General features: G+C 44.2%; 1 protein-coding gene across 2 annotated transcripts; it reads right to left on the reverse strand.

Annotated features, from left to right (window-relative positions):
* Nucleotides 1-5,610: 5,610 nt before the first annotated feature.
* Nucleotides 5,611-23,554, reverse strand: LPL (lipoprotein lipase). Of its 2 annotated transcripts, none has more exons than XM_068422139.1 (10): nt 23,275-23,554; nt 16,068-16,231; nt 15,751-15,930; nt 15,003-15,114; nt 12,736-12,969; nt 12,253-12,495; nt 11,019-11,139; nt 10,023-10,205; nt 8,738-8,842; nt 5,611-7,750 (listed from the first exon to the last, which is right to left on the reverse strand). In XM_068422139.1, the coding sequence occupies exons 1-10, from the start codon at nt 23,336-23,338 to the stop codon at nt 7,705-7,707; spliced, it is 1,452 nt and encodes a 483-aa protein (XP_068278240.1). In that variant the 5' UTR covers nt 23,339-23,554; the 3' UTR covers nt 5,611-7,704. The 2 variants fall into 2 exon arrangements, with proteins under 2 accessions (XP_068278240.1, XP_068278239.1); XM_068422138.1 differs by having other exon boundaries at nt 16,068-16,234.
* Nucleotides 23,555-24,385: the final 831 nt, after the last annotated feature.

Raw genomic sequence — 24,385 nt, forward strand, 5'->3', positions numbered from 1 at the left:
GAATATATTCTCTATAGGATATGGATCCAGAGTCCTCAAGATGCCATCAAGCTGCATAGAGGATAGTCCAAATAGGAGACTATTGCTATTTCTTTAAATGAGCATACAGGGCAATCAACAGAAGATGATTTTACAGGTATGTCCTCTTACTCTAATATGTTAGGTGATCAACTCATAGAGGACTTAGAAACACCTATCTTATTATCTCAGTATGGTGCCTTTCTCTCCCCGTCTGTGGTGGCTTTTAGACCAAAGGCTGGGGTTAAAGGGAACCTAACAGGAAAGGCAAAAAAATGTTGCAGAGTCCTTAGACAAGTAGCTGATGCAGGCTCATCTCTTAGCTGGCTGAAGGGGGTATATTCTTGCAAAGAGTCACACACAAATTCACCCGACTCCTATGAGGCCATGGGGCAGGGAGCACAGGGGCGTTGGTAGGGAGAAGGATGCTGAATTCTGCAAATGTGGTCAAAAGAGAAATAAAAGGAGAAATGGAAAACAACATTCAGCAGCAAGCTAGTATAAGCTTGGGGAGAAGGTCACAGAGGCTTAGTCATACCTACACAAAGATGTCCAAGCATCTGGTCCAAGCTTGGTAAGGAAATACAAGTTCTCCTCTCTTTTTATTTAAAAGCTACCTTTTAGAGCTCTTTGCCGACTTGGTTACACTTCTTCTGGAAGAAAATGCTCCCACGTAGCCGCAGTCATCGCTACCCCTAAGATGCCCAAGGAAGTCTCGAACGCAATGTGACTATTACCTTGACAGCTAACAAGGTGCCATCATGGGAATCCTGCCAGAGAATGGCCAAAAACAAACAAAGTGATGGTCAGGGACCAGTCACTCAGAAGAGGTACTACTAAGTAACTGAAATGTCTCAGAGAGGGCTGCTTGAGCACTGACATAAAGCCCCAAATAAACACTGTATAGAAGGTTTGTCCTCTTGTCCTCTTCTGATGCCTCCCATGCAAATTCAAAACGATGCTTTCAAATGCAGAGGGTGAAAAATGACATCTAGTTTTGAATGCAATTGGTTGCTTAAGCCTTCCATTAAAAAACAGCCAGCCACAAAAATGGCGTTGCTTTTATGCTCCAAAACTAAATCTACATGCATTAAGTAAGGGAGTAAAGTTACTGTCAAAAGAATGTTCCCCAGCATTTCCCTGATTTCTCCCCAGAGTCTTTAAATTCACTGATGTTAAAAGAAAAACAAAGAACTACAGCAAGGCAGATGAACACAGCTCTATAAATAAAAAAGACAAGGGGGGAGAAAAAAAAAAAGCAAGCATCTTCCATTTCTTGAATTGGCCATTGTGTAGGCATTTGCTTACTCCGTCACTGCTCTGTGCTCAGGGCATTAAGAGAAGACTGATATTGGAAGCAGTCTTTCTGTTGGACTGGGCCTGGTCTCTGTCTCCTGTCTAAGCCCTGGGGAATAAAATCAGAGATTAAAATCTACTTTTTACCCTTGTACTGAAAAACTTTGCAAGCAAAGGGCAAAATTTTGCCAAGATACACAAGAAAATTTGGCTTAATTTTGTGTCTGAGTTATAAACACTTTAAAAAGGGGGGGAAATTAGTCATGTATAAATAATAGCTCGATTACATTCAAGAGTATGTGGGTGGGTGTTCTGGGTGGAATAATTCGCTACAGCAGAGCTCTTCTTCATTGCTTTTCCTCTTCCTCTCAATTTGTTCTTGCTTAGTAACTAACCAGCTGAATATGTGCTTCTACTTTTTAACCTTTATTTATATCTTGCCCTTCATTGTGTAATCTGGGTGATCTTTCTATAATGGGTCTTTATACACTTTAGGATTGGCTTGTTATGGACTAAACATTTTTAATAGATATCAACACAATGTAAAGTACTTAAGTCTATACCTAGCCTCAGGTGCACACTTCCATTTTCTTGATGTCAGAAGAATGTATATTTAAAACCAAGGGGATGCTTAACAGCTTTACTGTGCTAGTCTTGGTGTGGCTGATTTCACTACGTTACTGTACAGTACTGTACAACCTGCTGCAATACCAAAGACCCCTTCTCCCCCTTGCCTCTTCTTAGACATTTCTGCTCTTTATTTTTGCTTTTTTGGTTTGGTTTGGTTTGGTTTGGATTTCTCTCAAAATTGTCACTGACATGTAACATAATGCTCCAAAATTAGACTTCTGTCAAGCCTCCTGGCTGTTGAACCTCCCTGCTATAGATCAAAAAACCACCTGCTCTGGCTATGCTATTTCCCATTTTGCAGCTTGGCAGTAGTGAGGAATTTTAGAATCAATGTGACGATGCCTGGCTTCAGCGTAAGACCCAGCAAGGGTCTGGAAGGGGCACACCACCTGCAACATGGGGGTAGCGTGCCACACAGAGCAGCGAGCTGGAGTTACATGAGAGCATCCCTGAGATGACTCCTATTGCCCATGGGAATGTCTGGCCTGCCAGCAAGAAGGCCAAGGTGAACAGTGGAGTTTGCTTCAGATTGTCTTACTCTCATACCATCCTACAGGAGCCCCCAGATGTTACATGAGGTATTATGTACCATGTCTTTCTATCTTTTTTTTTCGTCCTAATTTTGAGTGCTATTTACATCACTGGAATTATGCTGTTTGTTCTGGTATCCTGTAGATAAGCAAGTCTGTACTGGCCAAGAGATGCTGGGAATATTTGTGAGAAGTCATCCAGAGCTGGTATCTAATGTAGTGCCTGAGCAGATCATAACCTGACATTGTATGCACTCAGTTTGGTAACGATGTATAAGAGGAGCAAAGGCAAGAAAGCTTGAGCTATGCTTTCATTTTAAAACTGGGGTATCATGCCAGGTGTTAGGAAAGCACTCAAGAGCCCACATTGCCAACAAAAAGAGTTTTCCCAGCCTCAGTGGGGTTTGGATTAGGCTTCACACTGTGAGGGCAGAGTTGGCCTTTTCACCCAGAGTACAAGCCTGGTAGCCCTCTCCTCCCATGCAGAATCAGACATGGGAGAGGGTTTTAATGCCAAGGATTAAGGGAGACTTGTGCAGCAGCAACCTCCCAGGCTGCAGGAGGAAACCCCAAAAGCTCCTGAATGCCACATGCTACAGGAAGAAAGCAAGGGCCTCACCAAAGCCTGAGGACCTGGCAAGAGAACCTTTTGAAGTCTTTTTTTAACGCTTCTTTTGAAAAGTGTGACTATTCTTAGCACTTTTCAACCTGTTCTAGCATGGGAATCTGTTCCTACTGCTCCTAATTTCCATGGAGCGCCTGTGCTTACGAAGAAGTGAAGCTGGCACTGGCAGTCCTCTCTGTTTGGGAGTGTCCCTGTTTCACTACTTTTAGAAGATTCCAGGTTTATAGCTAATTGTGGGTAAAAAAAACCTTTGGTAGGTGGAGCAACACGAGACATGTTCCTGGCGCTTTTGAGGACAGACACATGGCCAGCCAGGCTGTCTCACTGGTCACCAAGTGGTTCGACATGGTGGGGTGACGAACAGTAACACAGACTCTCCAGAATCATTGGCAAGAAGCGAAACTAACAATATCAGGTTGCTTCCCACGGGAAGGGCCTACAATGAAGAACACGGTGTTTATCTGACATGAATGGTTGGGAGATTACATCACTGGACATACACTGCACCCACATGCTAACACCTGCTACACCCAAAGTGGACCCTGTTTTGCATCTGCTTTTCTGATGTAGATGCATTGTTCCGGCTGAGCTAACTTGAAATGATTTAGGGAAGCATCCTGAGCATTGCTGAGCAGAGATAGCACCACACACGGATATAAAGGCATTGTTGAGACAAGCTTTACATGGGATGTTCTGCCAAATGGTTCCCTTCCCTTCCTCTTCTCATTTCCTTGTTCTCCTTCAGTCACTGGAGAATGCTAATCCCTTTATTTGTTTATATGTAAACTGGTGACTTTCCAGACCTGCTACAAAAGACATTTGACTAGAAGACTTTTCTGGAAAGAGGCAGCAAGGGAAGCTGGAAATCTGTTTCCTGAATGAGGACCTGGTGGCGGTTGGATTGGTCCCCTTGGACCTGAGGATTTTGATACTAATATTGGACTTCAGTTGGTAAGCTATTATTCTTGCCCCCTGCAATCCAGTGTTTAAAGTGTGTGCCCCCGATGTGAAACCAGGTGTCACATTTCAGGCACCTATAAAGAACATGGTGCCCCAGCAGGGGAGTCAAATCAACTAATTACCAAACGTTTAATTGAGTATAGAGACACCTACAGACAGCACATTCATTGCTGGTTCCAAAAATTTCTCAGAATGAAATATGTAGGAATAAAATATAGGCACGAGGTACTTGAGTCAGGACTTCCTTGCCTTGCAGGTACATTGGCTGAAATCCTTTTCTTCATCCTTTCTTTCCAGCCAAGAATAGCTCCTTCTGCCAGTTCAAGCCACTGGTTAACTGTGGGACAGTCTGTCGCTCCCATAGTCCTCTCTGGAGGCATTTGGCAGGGTGAGCAGGGATCATCACCTTTCCTGATGTGGCTGAGCATTGCAGAGCAAGATGAAAGAGTAATGGGGCCAAGGATGGCTCTGAAGGCTCACAGAGGAGACCTAGGTTCTTGCCCCTGCACCAAAAACTGTTTCTCTGCTTTACCCAATAACATGTTTAGTGTAGTGAGGGTGCTGTGGCTTTAAGAGAGTAGTAATATCATGGTGCATTTAGGAGATGTGGTTACAGGCCTTGTCTTCTAAAACTGTAGGAGTCCTTCCAGACCCCAACCCAGCCACTGAGACAGGGAAAGCAGCAGAGTGTCCTTAGTACACCTGCTGCCAGCATTTCCATGCATTCCCTCTCTGCAGATTGGGTTCCTCCCCTCTCTTCCCTCTCCCATTCCTTCCCCCAGGGTATTTCCTACCCCCCTTCCCTTTTCTCTCCAGGTCCTCTCCTTCCCTCTTTCATCCCTCTCCTTCCATGCATCCCTTGAAGCCATCCCTTCTCCACTGCATACCTCCCCTCTGCTTTCACAAGTGAAGCTCTGCTCCCATCAAAGAGCAGTCTCTTTGACCAAGTTAACAGTGTTGGAACCAGAGTCTCCTAAGCCATCTTAGAGCTGCTCTAAATACTTCTAATACAGTCTGCCACATGCATGTCACTACAACTCTCCTTGATTCTGGCACTCCCCTTCTAAGAGCCTTGGTAGAGCCATGCTCTCAAGATGTGGGTCAAAGTGATTTTTTCACTGTTACTCCTTTAAGCAGTAGCAGTGGTAAGGATTGGTGCTTGCCTCCCATACCCACAGAGTCAGAACATATCTATTTTGGTACAGCAAGGAGCAGAGGCATAGTTCTGACATTTGCCAAATAAGAGGAAATGAGGCTGTTCCTAAAAGGGCATGAAACTTGAAAACCACAAAGAGCAGGTGACCAGCTACTTCTCTTGTGATGGAGATACTTGCTGACACATAGTGATTCCTTAATGTCTTGAAACGTGGTTTTTGCATTTCCCAGAAGGAAATGTGGGTGGAAAAAAAAAAAAAAAAAAAATCACACATTGCTTTAAAAAAAAAGTTTTACCTCATCTTTTCACCCCAAAATCCAAGTAAAAGGCTGTGGCCCTCACATAAAAGATATACAGCAGATTGTTTCATCAAAAGGAAACTAGTGACTTTGGCATCAGTTTGAAAATTTTATTAAAACCATAGGTTTCCATTCTGTACAAAACTGAGGAGCTTTAAAAAAAAATGTGTTAACCACACAGGAAATAATGCAGTGTGAGTGGTTTGTTGATAAAAATCTCTGAAAGCTATATACAGCATTAACACTACACAACTGTATTAATGTAGATTGTCAGCAACTTCAGCAATATATACAAACTACCTTTACATACATAAATATCTTATTTACAGCTAATAAATAACATCCAAAGCTAAATCATGTGTCCTCATATAGAAGAACCTTCACTATTTTGTATCCAAGTTCTGTGTTTGTATTTGATCCAGTACTTAGAGCACACCTGTTCAGATACTTTATTTCCAAAAAGCTTAACTCTTAAGAGAAAACTGCAAGAAAATGTGAAGTCTATAGGGAATAAATCATTGTATTTATTTTTAGAGGTCTCAAACACAGTGGCTCAATGCTCAACCCCACCCTCAGTGACTCATCACATCTCTGCTGTAGTTTCAGAGTTAGGAAATCAAATGTGAGCAATTTCAGAGTTATTAATATTCCAACATATTGCACTGTTTAAGACTTTTATCCCCAAATATACTAGCAGCCACGGCTGGAAAAAAAAAAACAAACTGTGCATATAAACACATACATGTTGGTTTTGCTTTCAAGATGGGATATTGGAGAAATCACCACCTCCACACTGTCTTGCACATGCAGGAGAAGACTACGAAAACCAGCACCAATAGCTCACATTACACTTCTCCAAGTGTCTACCTTCAAGCCCTTCTGCCTCCCCAGTATTTTGTTTACCTTCTATGAAGCTAAAAGATGGCTACTGAACCTTTCAGAGCACTAGAAAAAATTACGTTACTTCAAAAAGGGGAAGCAAAATGCCTTCTGTACATCTATTTTTGGCAACTTACAGCATGTCTAATTCAAGTGTTTTTCAGAGCATTCATGCTTGTGCATCACACAAGCAGGCTCCTTTTAACTGTCACAGCTCCTGCTCCTTGCTGAATTCTACCTCATGTCAGAAAACCATGCAGCTCCTAGGATCTAGCATTGTACCACAGCCAAACACAAACGGAGGTGGGACACTGGCAGTCACAATTCCAGTACAGGGAAGCATGAGCGTGCTCATCACCTATCAAGTGGATCCACTTGCACTGAAGACTGCATACAGCAGCCACTCAGCTGCATGACTGACATTTGGTGTCAAAGAGCAGAGAAGCTGTCACAGTTTTGGCATATAGGATGCAAGCAAGTGGAGGGGAAAAAAGAAATAAAAAGAAAAATCTGTTTCCTGCAGTTTCTGGTAGCTCAGAGTTCCTTTGCAGTTCCTTATTCACACAGTGTTGGACGGTAGATGGTTTCATTTTCAATGAATGAAAGCACAGATGAGAAGTTGAACGCCTGCATCTTCTCCTACAACCCCTATTTATTCCAGGGTAAGCTGCATGGAAGTATATAGCTTAACAGATCACACCTATTGCTAAGCAGCACTGGCATCTACCCCCAGTAAAACACATTCAAAACCACAAACTAGAAAATTCATCCCCATATTAAGTCAGTCCCCGACACCTTTTAGTAATACACACAAAGGTGTTTTTTCACATGGAAGCCCAGTCATTTGCTAAATACATACTTGAAGACAACTAACTAGCCACTGAACTGTCTGAAAATTCAGTTAGCCAAGCCAGAAAAAACATGTCCAGTTTCAGAAGACCCCTGAAAAGAAAGAAAAGCCAGCTATAGGGCTTTGCTTCTTTTCAATAAATACTAGAAAACTGCTATAGAGGATTTGATGTCAAGAAACCTTGTCACAAGGCACCATGATTAAGCAAAATTACTTATTCCTTCCCAGCGCTCAAGCCTGTTTTGCGGGTTTCTTTTTAACTATTCAGATAATGTATCTTTATTGTTAGTAGCTTTGTATGCTGAGACATCTTTAGAAGAAGTCTCCTAAGATAGCTAGGAATAGGAGGCAAAAAGCCAGCAGCGGATAAATATTTCTATATATTTGGTTCTGAACATCCAGTCCACGGGGATGAACAGACTCTCCTCCTCCCCAGTGTGGAAAATCTTCATTCTTGTCACTCACGCAGATTCATGAGCAGAATTTTCTTTAGAGGCTTTCTTGGCCCTGTGGGAAAAACAAAAAGACAGATAAGGTAGAGAGGAAGATGTAAGATACTTGTTCCATTTTGTCTTATTTTTGAGACTTAAGATTAAAAAAATACTACTTAACAGGAAAATAAATTACCTGCCTGGGCTTTTCCCAGTTGCTGCTTGACTTTGCACATGTCAAATACACACAAAGAGCTCTCAAGGCCTCCCCAGGTCATTGCCCTGGAGTGAAGGTCAGCACACATGCCTTTTTATGCAGAACTAGATCTCAGTCTAGAAGTGTCCCCATGAGACCTTTCACACACAGCAATTGCACTAAAATAAATATAACCACTTCTCCAGCTCAAACTTTAGTGGATAAAGTCCAAATAAATCTGGCCCCACTTCTAAAGTTTACTCTGGGTCAGAAAAATTATTGATCAAAAAATTAAAGTGCACCAAAGGCTATTAAACACAAAGACTCAATATCTTATGTAAATCAGAGATGCAAATCCCAGGAAGTCACTGACCCGGCAGCTGCCAGCAGAAAGCAGTGTGCCAGGGAGAGCACCTGCATATGCCTGCTCAGTTTCTGTACCAGCCTCCGAATCTGCTGCTGGCCAGTGAGGAAGGACTGCTCTGGACTGACTCAGTACAGGTGTTCGGATGTTCTTCAATTAAGGGTAAATGTAGGGCATCTTTAGATAGAGGCATGCTTTCCTCTTTGTGTTCGTGCCTTGTCTGTAAACCCTCTCTAACAGTATTTATACTTGGTGACCATGCGAATGTGAGAGGCAGGGACTTGTACTTGCTTTTCAGACATGCTAACAACCACACAAGGAGATGATTAGCAGAGAACCAAATTAGGAGTTTTTAAGCTGCCATAAGCAAACCTCAGGTTAGTGTGAGTTGTGATGCCTTAAGAAGACTAGTGCACAAGCCAAGTAAATCAGGAAGTTTTATTAGATTCTCCTGCTATCACTCAAGTTTCCCTCAACCCAAAATCAATAGTGATCACTCATACCCTCCTCTCTTCCTGTTGACAGGCTGCTCCAAGCATTTCACAAATATTGCTGCCTCTTCTCCCTTACTGAGACGTGAGGTGCCATCTCGAGAACAGAACACCACCCTGTGGAAGAAATATTGGACAGTCACATGACTGAGCCAGACATCTCTTTTTAACCATAGGAACAGGACAGGTGCTTGGAAGTCTTCATACTTTCTCATGTGGGGCACTACTACTTCAAAAGCCTGTGAGAAAATTATTTTTAAGAGTATTCTGTGACAAAAGAAACACTGTGCAAGTAAAACTGATAAATGCATTATGCATGGACCTCAAACTGTAGTCATAAGTTTCACTGGTCCTTTGCATAAAGTCTTCTTGTGGCTAAGACAGAAGAAGCTCTATCTCAAAGTCTCTTGGATCTTTATTTACAGCAATCCTTGTGTGACTTTTTTGTCAGGTGAATGATCTTGGAAGTAAGCCTGACTCCCTCAAATGTTTGCAAACAAAGTAGGTTGCCAATTCCAGAAAACCTGAGCAGTTGCTTTTCTATTTATCTGTACTTTCCCCACCCCTGTATTTGTTCAGCTCTGATAACTGTTCTTTGATAAAGTGACTGCCTTGTTTATTCAAAGGAGGAACATACTAGTCACAATACTGTACATATGACATGCATACTCTGTTCTGGGTCCATTTTCTGGTAACAGATCTCATGTCTAGTGAATATGAGTATTTAAAAAGATTCAGATCAAGGCAGTTCTGTTCAAACTTTGCTGTTTTAACATTCATGCATTAGCAACATCCCGCAACAGTCACGTGTTTCAGTTTTCTCCCACCATTCAGGTATTCCCAACTCCTATGAAAATCCAGCTTAACGAAGCAATGATTCCTTGTGCAAATGCACTTTTGGAAGGGTTTCTAAAAACCTCCTTCTAAGCATGCTCTTCAGAAGAAAACCTGGCCAAATGTCCAGGAAGAGAAAGGAGGAGAGGAACTGCAAATACAATCAGAGATGCTGGTTCATGGAGATCCTCTCCTGCATATTGTAATTAACCTGAGGCACATGAGACAGTGGTATGCAAATTAATTATGTGGGAGTAAAACTACAGATTGCAGATCCCAGTGGAAGCAAACAACTGAAGCCAGCTCACATAAATGCTGGTTTGGTGGCACTGGAGGCCTGATTATCAGAGCTGCACCCATTTGTAACTGGTTTCTGTGTTTTGTCCCACACTGCAAGATACTAGGAATCAGGAAACACTGTCAATTAAAACTAATATAGCTTATAACAATCAGAACAAGTTACTTTTTCTGAGTTTCTCCTGACTTCACTCTGACTCTCTGGATGTCGAGTGTAAAAGGAGTCCACCAGTCTGACCAGCTGAAGAAGGTGTCTTTCTCCCACTGCAGCTTCAGCATAAGAAGGTCACCAATGTCCACTTCTGTGTAAATCAGGAAGGAGAAGGTCTTGTTTGAGGAGACTTCAGGCCTGTGGGGAGGGGGATAAGGAAACAGAAACAAAAAAATTGGAACTGTTGGATAGATAAAGAAAATTTAGGGGAAACACAGAACCAGGACTTTATGTACTTCAGACAAGAAGGAAGCAACCTCCTCCATAGTTCTGATGGAAGGAATACAGAAAAAAAAAACACCTTAAGCTTTTGTAGAGGCACAAGGAAAAGCTTTCTGCAGCAAGGCTGGTAAAACCCTAGGACACACTGCCAGGCAAGGGGTGTCTTCTCCAGTGCTGGTGGCTCTCAGAGAAGCCAGACAAGCACCAGCCAAGAACAGTTTAGGTTCCTCAGAGTAGAAAACAGACTGGTGCTTTCCCTGCCAGCCCAGGTGCAGGGATGTAAGCACAGACTTCTGCTTATTTGCAGAGTTGTGGAAGAAAATCCCCTGTCTCCCTCAGCTTCTGCACTGAGGCCTTCAGACCCATCAGACAAATAACTCCAGGTTGTAGTCTGCTTTTAAGGAGCTTTAACACAGCTGGAACATGGCATAAAGACACTGAAAATAGAAGAAAACAAGAAAACCTGCCACACCAGAGAAGTTCTTATTAGGCTGAGCCACAGGTCAGACTTCACACTCCCATATTTCAGATCTCTTATCAGGAACAGCTCCTATAGAGCTTATATCATTAGCTTCAGCAGTGGAGGCATCCCCTTCATCAAGGACAACAGCAGATTCTGGGACCCTGTAAGATTTCTGCAGCTGGAGCTAGAACAGGTTTTTCAGCTGGGGCTTCAACAGATTCAGGTAGACTCAACAGCACATTGCAGTTGTTTCTGTAGCTACTCACAGTGTGAAAGCGATGTTCTCACTCTCATCTAGAGTGCCATAGAGAGAGATCAGGAATGGCTGGTTTGTCTTGGTCGTGTTAGTCTTTCCAAAGAAATGGATCTTGACCTGGTAATGAAAGACTGCAAGAACACAAAAGAAAAGGCCATCAGGAAAAATACTCAACCTCCAAACAGACTGCTGGTGACAAAACCACCCAAAAACCCCCACGCAAATCCTAGGCTGGAGTACGCCAGCATCACTAAGATGAGGAGTTTAGTTCCCTGCAGTATCCAGGGAACTATTTTTGTAAGGAGGTAAAGATTAGGATGCAAGGGAATCACAATTAAAAGACACCTTTGCAGTTCTTGCAACTAAATTCTGCATTTGACTGCCACTATAATAACCCCAGAGTCTGCAGTATCGCCTTCAAACCTTTTATAAATGTGTAAGACTTGCCATCCCTGACTCAAAACAAGTGAACTGTGCCCTCCTCATACAGGAGCCTTGGTTAAAAAAATTCAACTCACTGACACTGCAGATTAAGCACCAAATGCCAACAAAGACTAGTCTTGCAGCTGACACTGCAGGAATGTGCCCTCCGATTGCTGGTCCATCACACAATGAGCATACCATATGGCACAGTCAAAGCTAAGGAGGAAAAAAAACAAAGTAGTAAAATCCAACTCAGAAGTTACTTCCCTAGCTGAAAGCCTTCCAGTTCTTTCTGGCAATGTCCTTCTCAGACCTACCACTGTGGCAATGGGAATCAAGAAGTGCTGTGATATTTTAATGAGGGCTGGTGCTTCTCTGGAAACGGCACTATGAAAGGTCCAAGCCTGACGGTTCCACATCTTTTAAAAAGTTGCTCATCAGGCTGAGATCTGCTGATTATTTTCCCAGCAGCAGTAAAAATTCATTTGGATGAAAAATACCGAAAAAATTTTGAAGACTTAGTTGTTCCAAGTGACCAGGCTACAGATTAAATCTTCTTAATTTTGCTACTTAGAAACCTGAACTTAGAATACAGAACTTCCTTTCTGTATTGTACCTCCCACCTCCACACCTGGAGTAAGGTGACACTTCTTCTCAGACTGCACTTTAGCTTGCGCTTAACAGCAAACTGCAGGAAAGCTTCACCCCTGCTCACCACAGGCACCAAAGCAGCAATGTTGTCATCTGCAGCATACATCCACCCTGACACACAGCTGAGCAAAAGTACCAGTCTTGCTCACCAGCAGGCAAGCAGGACCTACCTTTATAGGGCATCTGAGCACGGGTCTTCAAGTACATTTTGGTGTTTCTCTTCGTTCTCACTCTGTTGACCTTGTAACCCAAATTGTTGCAGCGGTTCTTCCGGCAGCTCAGGCAGAGACCCTTCTCAAAGGCCTCCTTTGTGTTGCAGCGGTAAGCCATGCTGGGCTTTTCTTCATACAGGAGGGAGTCAATGAAGAGGTGGATGGATCGTTCATGAGAGCATTTCACCAGCTGATCCACATCTTGAAAGAAAGAAAATGTGTAATATGTATACACACATGCATATAATGATATAAAGCCCTAAGCAATGCTGTTAACAGGCATGATCCACTATGGCAGAGCTGAGCTTTATAGGGTGACTTTTGAAAGCACTTAAAAGAACAAGTTTCTGTGCCTCTCAAAGAGATCACTGCTTGCAGGAAACCTGCAGGCTATTGAAGATCTCCCTTTGGATGTTATACTCTGTTTAAGAGCAGCCTCACCTGCAAAGCCTTTTTCAGCAATCAGTCGGAGTGCTTCTCCCAAGTTGCAACCTGGCTGGAAGCCTCCACCATTAGGATAAATATCAATGTGTCCAACAGGCTTCTGGATCCCAATGCTGCGGTCTGGGGAGCCTCGAGTGTAGGTGTGTAGGACATCTACAAAGTCAGCATCATCCGGGGAGAGGCGGGTGAGGGCATCAGCATACTCAAAGGTAGGACCAGCAGGATCCAGCCCTTTATGGGGCAAACCACAAAGGAAAACTGAGATTATTGTCTGCCAAAGACACTGACAGTGATAACAAATGCCAAACTCAGCTACCACATTGGGCTGGAGTATTGCATATGGTATTGGTGTCACTGCAGACATTACATTGGGATCATTTAAGTAGCATTCATGTATATAGGAGAATCAAATACACTACCTTGAAATGCTGTCACTGTTTAAAAAATAAGGTGTATGTAAACATATGTAAAGAAGCCCAGATAACTTCCTCACAGCTGTAGCATTTCCGGTGGATGGAAGAAACAAGCTAGTAAATATTTTCTCAATGTCTTCCTCTCTTGTCAGGAAACAGAGGAATTGTAGAATTTCTGCCTGAGGTGTCTGAAGTGTGGAAAATGTCTTGCTGCTAACTCCCTGCTAGGGGAACAAGTAGGAAACAAACGAGAGCTTCACTGTCTACATGCCTAAGGGGAAGAGGATTATTATGGTAAACTGTCAAGCTGCAGCAACACTGACATCAAAAACACCCAGAACTATTCTGCCAGGGAACAAGTACTATCTCTTGAATCCAGACAACTGCTTGAGAGATGGCTGAAGGCAGAACTGAAGGGATGTGTCTTTTCTGCAGCCCTCAGCTGGGGACAAGCACCTGGGTTGTCACCCCTGGTTAGCCTCACCTGGTCTGAGCTGCCTCCCCCTCTGCTGTGAGGACTTCAGGGGCTATATCCCATCCAAGGTGATGCCACTTTCCCAGGGAAAGGTTCATCCTGGGCACAGAGGGCACCCATGGTGGCATGACAGAGGGTTACTGGTATTTGCATGATTTGGCAGCCTCAGTGAAAGCAACAAAGCTGCAGCTGAGAGAAAGGAAGGGTAGAGGGACTAGTGCTTTGGCCTCCTTATTTTAATCTGCCACCTCTCAGGAGTCTTCCTTTGCCAATGTGATTGCTGCCTAGCCCACGCTCCAGCATGCCTGTGGGTAGAGGGACTAGTGCTTTGGCCTCCTTATTTTAATCTGCCACCTCTCAGGAGTCTTCCTTTGCCAATGTGATTGCTGCCTAGCCCACGCTCCAGCATGCCTGTGGATCTGGGATCACAGCCAGGCTCAGGTGAAAGGGCAAAGGGTGCCAGCAGGAAAGGAGCTAGGCTCCCATTTGAATGCTGCTCCTCAGCTCTCTCAGCAGCAAAGACACCACAGATGAGTGATTTTCTTAGCCTCATTTGCTGATGTTGCCATTTCCTTTGTCACCGAGATCAGTGCTAGGGTCTCAGCTCTCCAGGTGCTGGGCTGTAAACCAGCCCCAGAGTGGCCGTGCACTCTGCCTTGTCTAGCACACTTCTCAGCCTCCAAAAATCACCCTAAGCAAACATCTAAGCATGCATGGAAACAGGGCAAGCATATGTATGCTTCCCTCACCTTCCCAAAACTCTCACAGTATTATTTTCAGCCTAGAATATTACTTGAGCCTCTTAGGATTAATTTTTTTTCATAACCCACAGTGGATCTCTTCTGATTATCTGTCCAGTCTCCCTTTGAGCCTGTAGAAACTTCTTGCATCTGCAGCATCCCATGGCAAAGAGCTTTGCAGGTACTACACCCGCTGCAGGAGGATCTACACCCGCTGCAGGAGGATCTACCTCCTGTTATTTTTTAATGTCTCCCACCAGCTGCAAGGGATGACCAACTAGATGAAGACAATCAGCCAAAGTTCTCATGCTGCAAGAGATACTGTGACCTTCTCCAAGCCATGGCCAGTCTTGATCACATCCCTCCAACTAGTCTCTTTTCATGGCCGATGAATCCTGCCTACTCACTCATTTCTTGTGCAGAAGCAGATCAAGGCTTCTCACCCACTACCTTTGTTCTTTTCTGAACTTCTCCCAGTTCTACTACAGAAACACCATCCCTGCTGATTCAATAAAGAATGAACAGAACCCAAGTGCTGCCAACAAGCATCAACTGTTCTGGTGATTTTCCAGAGGAACATAATATTTCAGCACGGAAGAGACAGGACTCTCCACTCTACATTCACAGGCTTCTTACCAGTAATTCTGTTCACCTTCTTCTTAGTCAGGCTCCCAGCAATCCCAGCAGCATGGGCACCTAGACTGTACCCCAGCAAGTGGACACTGTTGAAAGGATAATTGAATTGCTCCTAGAGAAGAGAGTGATTTGTTTAAAGTTTGAAGCCAAATAGGAAAACATCAGAAGACACAAAGGAAAATGTTTTGTAAACACTGGGATTTCTCTTTGAGCCATGAATAACAGAAGAAACACTAAATGTAATTAACATGATTTTGTGCCATACTAGGTCACTTGAGTTAACTAACTTAAGGCAAAATTCTAAGCAGAGAGGAATACAGAATGAAGGGCAGAACTCAGCACTGTGTACTACATCAAAGGTTTTCAGCCACGCCCTGCCCACCAGTTTCCACATCTCCTATTTCCCAAAGGCAGGGCAGACTTCTGTTTCCCAAGGGCTGGCTGCTGTGTAATATACAGCAACCTGTCTTTCATAGCTACTACCTCTCACAGAGCCTTCAGAAATACTGCGGTCCCACAGGGCTCAACAGACCACAAGGTGAAGTTTCTGGAATGTACTACAAAAGGCCTCTTTGTGTAAGAGATAACTATTAAAATAAAGCTGGGATTTTAGCAGTCCAGCAAAAGTACTGTCTGCAACAGCTTAACTCCATCTGCCCAATAAGAGATGATTAACACAGCTGCATCATTGCTGTTTTGTCTCCTAGAACATTATGTACAGTGTGAGACATGTGACTACAGGTCTTACCTCCATCCAGTCAATAAATGTAGCAACATCCTTTCCCACCAGCTTAGTGTATGCAGCAGACACTGGGTAGTGCTGCTGAGCTCGAACTAGCCAGTCCACCACAATGACGTTTGAATCAGGTTCCCTCTTGTACAGAGCATCCACCAGCTTCGGGACCCAACTTTCATACATTCCTGTCACCTGTTGGGGTTTTTTTTAATTAAAAAACAAGAAGAAATCTTAATATTATCTGTGGTGTATAGACACCTCAGCTAACATATCTAGCACAGTTTATCAGGAGTGTGGTTAAAAGGGAGATTCCTCCCCTTTCTTCTTACCGTCCACCCATGGATCACCACAAAGGTTTTACTGGTGTGGTTGAAGTTGCACCGTGCCAGGCTGTCCATCTGCCCAGGCACCAGGTAGCAGACATCCTCATCGGGCTTTGCAGGTGTCCGTAAGGAAAACTTGCTCTCAATTCCCTCAAAATTGGTCTCAGCTTCTGCTATGCAAGAGCACAGGAAACATACAGCAGTGTTTAGAAGAATTAGGACAAACAGTTCAGAAGTCACAGGTACAATGTCAGAGAGATATCAGGAACAGCCAAGAAACAGCACATGTGTTTTTCATTTCCTACAGTGTTCCTTTGCGCCACAACAGCCATGGAAAGAGAAAAACAAAGGGTGAAAATTGCTCCCCCTCCAAGGTCCTGGTAAAACAGTGAGAATCTGGCCAGCTGTAAGAGAGGTATGAATTCCTTTTAGGAGTCAGTTTTTTCCCCATTCTATTATTAACAGGAAACTTGTGAATCACCACAGCAGTGCAGAAAACCGCACAGGACAGTTGTAGACAGTACATGCAGAAAAGCAGCAAGTTCCTACCATACTATTACATATTTTGGTGGTGCATCTTCCACGACACTTCATCAATAATCACTGCCTAACAAGGCTCTTTATAGCACTCAGTAGTTGCAGTGCATTAAAAATAGTATTTGCAAAGTCACCACTGTTTTACAAAACACTAGTTTTAACTTTTTACCAACAGAGAAAGACAGCAGGTGAGAAGATCAGACACCCATTAAGGAAACTGAACTAGCAAAGGAGAAGCCTGTATTTTGAAGGCAGTATTTTTTCAGATCATCTGATAAGCAACACTGCAGGAAAAAACAATCTTCCTCTGCCTGAAGCTATTTTGAATCCATGGCGGAGGCCAGGGAAGATCATGTACTGGTGGTAATAAAGCATGTGATGGCCTGAAAAGATCACTTTAGTGATCTCCCTCCAGCTTCCAGCTTCAAAATATAAGTTTTCCTTTTCTTCCAGCAAAGGCAAAGAAGTTACTTCAAGCTTCATGCTCACTACTTCCTTTGTCTGGGAAGAAACTTACATGTCTCCTCTTTTTACATCTGATTCAACACTTAAGTACCTGTACATCCAGCAGACCCTGTAATTAACTGTGGACTTAAACTCCAATGCTTTTTGAAAACTGGGCCCTGCTTTGGCAACTCATGTCTAACAAATACTGATTGCCTGTTTTCCAAGTGCAGCTGAACTCAGGCCAACCCTGTCCTGCTCAATGTTGTTTCCTGGCATCGTGACCACCAAGCTTTCACAAACTCCTAAATACACATTAATGAACAGCTCCAAGCCACTGTAGGGAATTCAAAGGGACACAGTGAGGACCTCATGCCAGACATGCAAAAGAGATTTCCACTCCCCTTCTTGTTCCCATTGCAGAAGAGGTTTTCTATGATAACTGATAGGTTTGTGTTTGTCCATAAAGTCGTGCTTCATCACTCAGAGGCGATGAATAATGAACTATTCTTCTTTTTCTAAAACTTAGTTTTTCTGGTCTTATTCAAGCTACCATACTCAGCAAGGGAATGACTTATGCCCGACCTTAGTCAGCCCTCAGGTATCTGTATAAAGTCTGGGTGGGTCCTGCTGTGCTTGGAGGGCCACAGAAATCAGGGTCTAACCCCTTGTGTGAGGTGTAAAACCAGCACACAGGCTGGCAACAAATGCTCATGTACAAACCTCAGAGACTGCCGTCATCTGCAATCAATAGCTTACCATTGCCTGCGTTCATCAGGACTTCTCACCTGTCAAAAGCAAAGCACGTGCAGGGAAGTAACAAGAACTGTTCACTGAACAGTGGCAGTGCTCATCTTTAGGTTTTGACCTTGACTGCACTAGGCTGGCTAGCTAGCTAGCTAATCCAGGATAATTACACTGTGGGCCCCCTTCCTGCCTCCTTCCCCTACAGAAGGGATAAAGTTTATGGAAAACATCTTTCTCCAAAGCAGTGGAAGTATTCACATAATGGTGAATGTAAGAAAGACTTTACCTACTGAAGGCAAAATTTACCAAACTAACCAAATGCCAATCTTTCTCAGAAGTTGCCCCTTTCTTACACTCTTGCACATTCAAGACTTCATTTTCTCACCAAGAGAGTACAAAACCCCTCTCTGAAACAAGTCTTTAGACTTACACTATTTCCTTTTTAGACAGAAAAAGTCCCAAAGGCTGACTGGTTAAATATCAACTATAACTTTTCACTCAGCAGTGCATCCATAAAACCTTGAAAGGTCCAGGAACAGCTTTCAACTGCAAGGCATACAACACAAGGACTTTCAATTATTTATATTCCTGCCCAGCACAGGAAGGCAAACAAGAATAGTCCACCTGCTCACTAGTTAATAGTGCTTCCTTTCATACTTAGATATCATTTCCCTTCTGAATTAAATCTGATAATCATCCAAAATCTAAATGAAATTTATATCACATCTTGTAGTGTGTTTTCAATTACAAACACATGCTAGAATTTACATGTAAGTTCAGATCACACCTCTTCTGGAAATTAGCTTGTAATAAACTAAATTTACAATCCTAAGTACACCATACTTAAAAGGTTCACTTAGAAAAGTGCACCAAACTTAGAAAGATTGCAGTACAGGGGCACCTACCACTGAAGGTGTGAAAAGTGCTTCACAAATATTCATGTGTTTAAGTCTAAAAATCTTTGGGTGGGATTTAAGGGCATAGGAGCACTGAGATGCAGTCACCGCCAGGAAAGCAGCAGCTGCAAAGGATCAGCCCATGAGTTACAGAAATGGCAGAAGGCCACTCTGCTCATTTAGGCTATTTTGTACGAGAAATTAAGAGTGTCAGAAGAAATCATCATTAGCATCTTTTAAGTTCACAAAAAGTGTCACATTGACTAATGTCCACACACACTCAGTTCCCAGCAGCAAGATACCTCTGGATGAGGGAAGTGTGTGTGGTGGGGTTTATTACAGACTTCCTAACGATGTGCTCATTAAGAAGCTATCCTCAAAAGTTGCCCGAGTTTGGCTTTGCAAATTCTGCATGGCTCAGAGAATAAGATAACTTGACTGCACCTCATGTTGTGCTGCACACATGCTGCAGTACCACTTCACCTCCCACCTTCTGCAGATTAAATTTTAGAAATACAATACAGAGGTACATAATAGTATGTACAGACTCACCACACAAACTGACATCTATATGCACCATGCTTTGAAACTGCAGCAGAGAAGCTGCAAAGCATTTAACTTCAGAAGACCAGAATTTCCTACTTCTACTTTTGTACCTCAAAGTATCTTGGTCTATTAAAAAAAAAATGATTCAGAACCAAACTTTGTCATACACAGACTTTTGTCACAGACCTTTTCCTCATAGATTTAAAGTGAGAAGTCTCCTTGAATCAAGTCCTAACTGAGCTAGGCAGTTGGGTCTCATTCTCACAGCCTTACACAAAGAAATGCAGGGACAGTCAATGTACAGACTCACCACAGGTTAATGATATGTTTTAACCCAAATTAATTAAACCAGGGAAATCCCAGAAATGGGGAGTCATCAGCATGTTTCTGAAAGGTGGATAGAAATTCACCTGAATTTGCATCAGGTTTTACATAATGTAGATATAGAAATTAGATATAAATAAATTTATGCACATCCATACTGAGACACTGAAGGAGTTTTAAGCGACAAGAATGCAAGTCCATTTCTAAACAAGGCCTTGAAGGGATGCAGACCTGGAGGTAAAAATGTGAGACAAAACAAATGCATGCTTTTCCTAAAAATCACACTTTCCCGGGCTTAGCTCAGGAGAGGCATAAAGGCATGTGCTCTGTATTGCAAAGCTTGCAAGCACACAGTTGCAAACACAAGCCCCTGTCACAAAATAAAGTGAAACAAAATCACTGCTATGTGATTACAGTTAACAAAGTGACCTACAAAGGGATTATTTAGGGAACAGGAAAAGGCACCAGAATTAAGAATTAAGCCACCAATTTCAAGCCCAAACTGGCTTTTCTAACAGCCTACAGGCTGTGTTACCAAACTCCATCATTTTATCATGCTCTGCAAACCTTCTCATGCGTTTCTTACATCTCCACTCACATAATCTCAGTTTTCATAGTTTAAAAAAGCTGTCCTGTACATCAACGTATAGAGAATATCGTAGAAATCGGAAGAAAGTGCAAAAAAAAGAAAGCTTAGAAACTGGGAAAGGTCAGTAGTTTCATTTTCCTGTTTAAACATTGTGACACTTTGGACTTGCAACTTGTGAAACTCCATTCAGTTAGGGATTCCTATCAATTTTGAAAGCACCCCACTGACTTTAAGCATTCTAACACAGTACAAATACAAGTTTACACACTAAGCAAAAGAGAATTCAGCTTCGAGTTTCCTTCACAGGAAGCCCAAGGTGACCTGGGAACTGATTTTGATGAAGAAAACTGTTCATTGCTGGTCAGCTGCGTGGAGAATGCGAGTTTTGAGGAAGTAACAGCATCTGGAATATTAATCAAAATTTAAACTGCCTGCATCAGACACAGGATGCCAAATATGACAACAATGCATTTGCCAGAACCAGTGCACCTGAACTATGGTTTTAAAAAGGGAATCTTTGATAAACAACAATTTCCTAGAGTTATGTACACAGAAATGGAAATACTATTAGCTAGGTGCAAAGATCATTAGAAATTATACTGCTAGACTGCATAAACTCGCACACACAGACATGCACAGACAGAGAAGCAAACATCTGCACGTAACATCAAACATTTACATAACCAGCTGGAATTAACTGGAATAACTCTTCCCCCAGCTGATAACCAGCATTCGGATCATCCATCAATCAGTCATATTGAATTCCTAAGTGAGTTCTAAAGCAAACTCGTGGTCACTTGTAATAAAGGGGCTGTATCACAGAAGTTATTACCATTTAATTTGATCTACTCGATAAACTGAAAGCTGACTACTGTGTGTTGCAATCCCATGAAACCTACCCCACAAGTCAGGTTATTGTTTAACTTTGTTGTAAAGAAATTACAATGTCAGGTTTATTTAAGTCTTCCTTAATGGCAGAGCCCTGAGAGCATGTTCTTCACTTCACAGGCAGAGTCAATAGAAAGAGCAACACCTCTGAAAAGCAACTGGGCCCAAGTTCATACACAGAGCAGGAACCTGCCAGCTCAAGTCCTGCAGCTGGCAAAACACGGGCAGGCTGCTGCTCTCTCACTGTGCACATGGGTGCTCACCCCTCCTTGAGACACTCCCTGTCAAGTAGATCCTTACTCAGCCACAGCTGGGAGGCTTGTAACTCAATCCAGCAGAGCTCTTGCCATCCATCAGTCCCTCTGGATATCTGGAATTAGCCCAAGACAATAAAATGCAATCACTGTCAGACTTTGCAGTAATATGGAGGAAAGGATGCATGAGAAAGCCATACCATGCAAGTACTTCCTGCACAGAAAAGATTCCAGCAAACTTTTAGGAGTGCTAGCGCTCATGCTGTTCTCCAGCACACTTCTGATGCCTGACAGCCTCACCTCTGTGCCTTCTCAGAAATGCACTGTCTCTGCAAAGGCCATGCCACAGCTGCCCTGGTCGGTCTTATCCCAAACACAGCCATCGCAAAAGCCAGCAGCTCACATAACACAACAGTGTACAAATCTGCTGTAACTCGTGACTCTAGATTTACACTGGTAAAAATAGAGATCAGAATGCTTTCCCAGTAATGTTTTTATCTTCTCCTGGAACACCAATGTTATCTTCACCTAGAAGATCTTTTTTTTTATGTTGTTTAATAAATACTCTGGATTCCTGCAGGGCTGGATCATGTATTTTTCATGGTTTCAAAACGTCTTTTTATTGTGGTGTGCGAGAAATAGTGCAGGACTGAAGGCTTGGATAGTTTTAGGATAATCACAGAACCTGTTTTCACATAACTGTTCCTAAGGAGAAATAATGTAATCATTAGTAAGTCTGTGGCAAATCAGCTCCTAAAGGGATGAAAGCTTACTTTGGGAAGATAGTTATTTTACTGTATGAAACTTGGATACTGTCATGAAAACTGCTTTTGATTGCTTGACAGCACAAGATTGGATTCAAAGCGAGAACACATTCCTTTGGCTGTGCCCTAGCACCCCGTCCTCTTACTTTTGAATACTTCCCTTCAGCTTCCTTGTACACAAAGGAAATAACAAAGGCATCCGCAGTGAAAAAAAGCAGCAGTTTCCATATTCCATTTCAATATCATGCAGTAGCTCTAAGAGCTACAGGCACATTTTCTTCTAAGGCTATGGATTTTTAAAGATACACTAATCTCCCACATACACCACCTAAGAAAGTCAGGCTGTGACAGGGAACCGCTAACATAAGTTTGAGGAGTAGTGGTCTCCTAAAACTAGTCTCTTTGCTCATTAGAGCTGCAATCATATTGTGATTAACCGAGAGAACATTAGTGAATATCTAGTAGTGAACATTCGCACATCTTCCACCTTCTCTAGCCTAAGGGGTGCCTACACACAAGTGCAGGTACAATAGGTGTAGTGTAAATACAATCATATATGTATATACAGACACCGCAAGAGCATACCCCTCTGTTCACTTTTTGCCTAATGGATTCTGCTGCATTAAAGGCATTAACTACAACCCAAGCACATTATCATGACACTGAAGAAACTCAGCCTTGCCTTATACACAATACGGACCAAGAACCGTAGGAAGTTGGGATGCAGGGCTCCCATGGGATGGGTCAGTTCCACACACAATAGAGAGCCCTGGCCCTGCAGGGAGCCGAGGGACCCCTCCGTGGTGCTACCGCTGTGCCAATCCACCTCCAGCAAGGGACTCTTGGAAGCCACCTTGCTCCTGGGGAAAAAAACACATCCCAAACCTCCCAGACAGTGCCATCAGCCCGGCAGGTTGTGCCTGCGCTCCGGGTCTGTCCTAACAGGATGCATGTCCTCCCCAGCACCACTTTCCGGTGCCTTCTAAGGCCACCCCGCGCCACCCAACTCCCGTAGCAACCCCAGCACCCCGGGAGAGCCTTGCAAAGCGAAGTCGCAAACTCCCCTTTCCCACCATGCTGGCGACATTTCCCTTGCACACGCCGCCCCCCCGCCACATGTAACAGGCACGCCCGGCAGCTCCCCCGCACCCCTCGCCCCGTACGTACCCCGGCCCGGGTGCAGGTTGCCCGCCCCCCGCCCCGCCCCGCCGGCCGGGCACTCACCGCCGAGAGCAGCCACCCAGCGCAGGCACAGGCAGAGAGCAGCCAGAAATTCCTTCCCCCCCATCTCGCCTCCACGCTCCCTGCGCTCTGCCGCGGCAGAGAAGTTTCGGGACAAAAATTAAAAAAAAAAAAAAAAATTTAAAAAATTAAGTTTGTGGGGCTTTAAAAACAAAAATTACGACCGTAGCTCAAAAACAACGCAATGGCAACGAATCACTGTCGCTCGCCCCAGCACCGCCAGCCAAGCCAACCCTCAGCCACCGCCGCTGCCTCCCCGGTCCTTTATGTCCCTGACGATATGCAAATATGCAAACGAGCCCCCACACCCATTTGGCGCGCGCCGCGGGGCGGGGCCGGCGCTGCCCGAGGGCAGGCGGGGTTGGGGGCCGGGCCGCTGCTGGGGGGCGCCGCGACGTTGGGCGGCCGCGGCGCGGCCCGGCCCGGCCCGGCCCGGCCCCCGAGCGGCGGGGGGCGCCGGCAAGGTGCGGCCCCCGGGACGGCGCGGCCCCGGGAGGGCACGGCACGGCCCGACGCCGGGACGGTACGGCTGAGCGCTCAGCACGGCGTGGCACAGCTCGGCATGGCACCGTCCGGCATGCCGCGGCTAGGCTCGGCATGGCCGAGACCCAGGAGCTCAGGCAGCGTGTATCAGTGCGCGCAGACCCCTCGGCTCTGAGCCGTCGGGCCTGGCTCCCTCTGCCCACCCGCACCTGTCCCAGCTTTGCCCTCTCCGCACCGCGCTCTGCCAGCCAGCCCTGCCCGCACAGCCAGGGTTACGCCCCGCCGCTCTTCCCTTGGTCCTCCCTGCCTTTAGCAACCGAGGTCCACTGTGCCACAGATGAGGTCTTCCATCTCATCCATGCTTTTGCACCATGAACGAACTGCTAACTGCATTTTCAGTTCAGTGACTGCAAGGGGCCTTCTGCTGTTGCCTCGAAAAACCTTTGCCGAAACCTTGTCTTGCCAGCACTCAAGGGGATACAAGTTTGGAGTGTAAATTAATTTGCTGGAGAGTGCGTCTGTACTCTGGAGAAATGCGAAGTTGCCTCTCTGAGCTTCTCAGCTCCCTGCCCTCCTCTCAGAAATATGGTTTGCTAGCAGCTTTGCGTCA

The sequence above is a fragment of the Nyctibius grandis genome, chromosome Z, assembly GCF_013368605.1.
Source record: "Nyctibius grandis isolate bNycGra1 chromosome Z, bNycGra1.pri, whole genome shotgun sequence".
In the NCBI taxonomy this organism is placed as follows: Eukaryota; Metazoa; Chordata; class Aves; order Nyctibiiformes; family Nyctibiidae; genus Nyctibius; species Nyctibius grandis.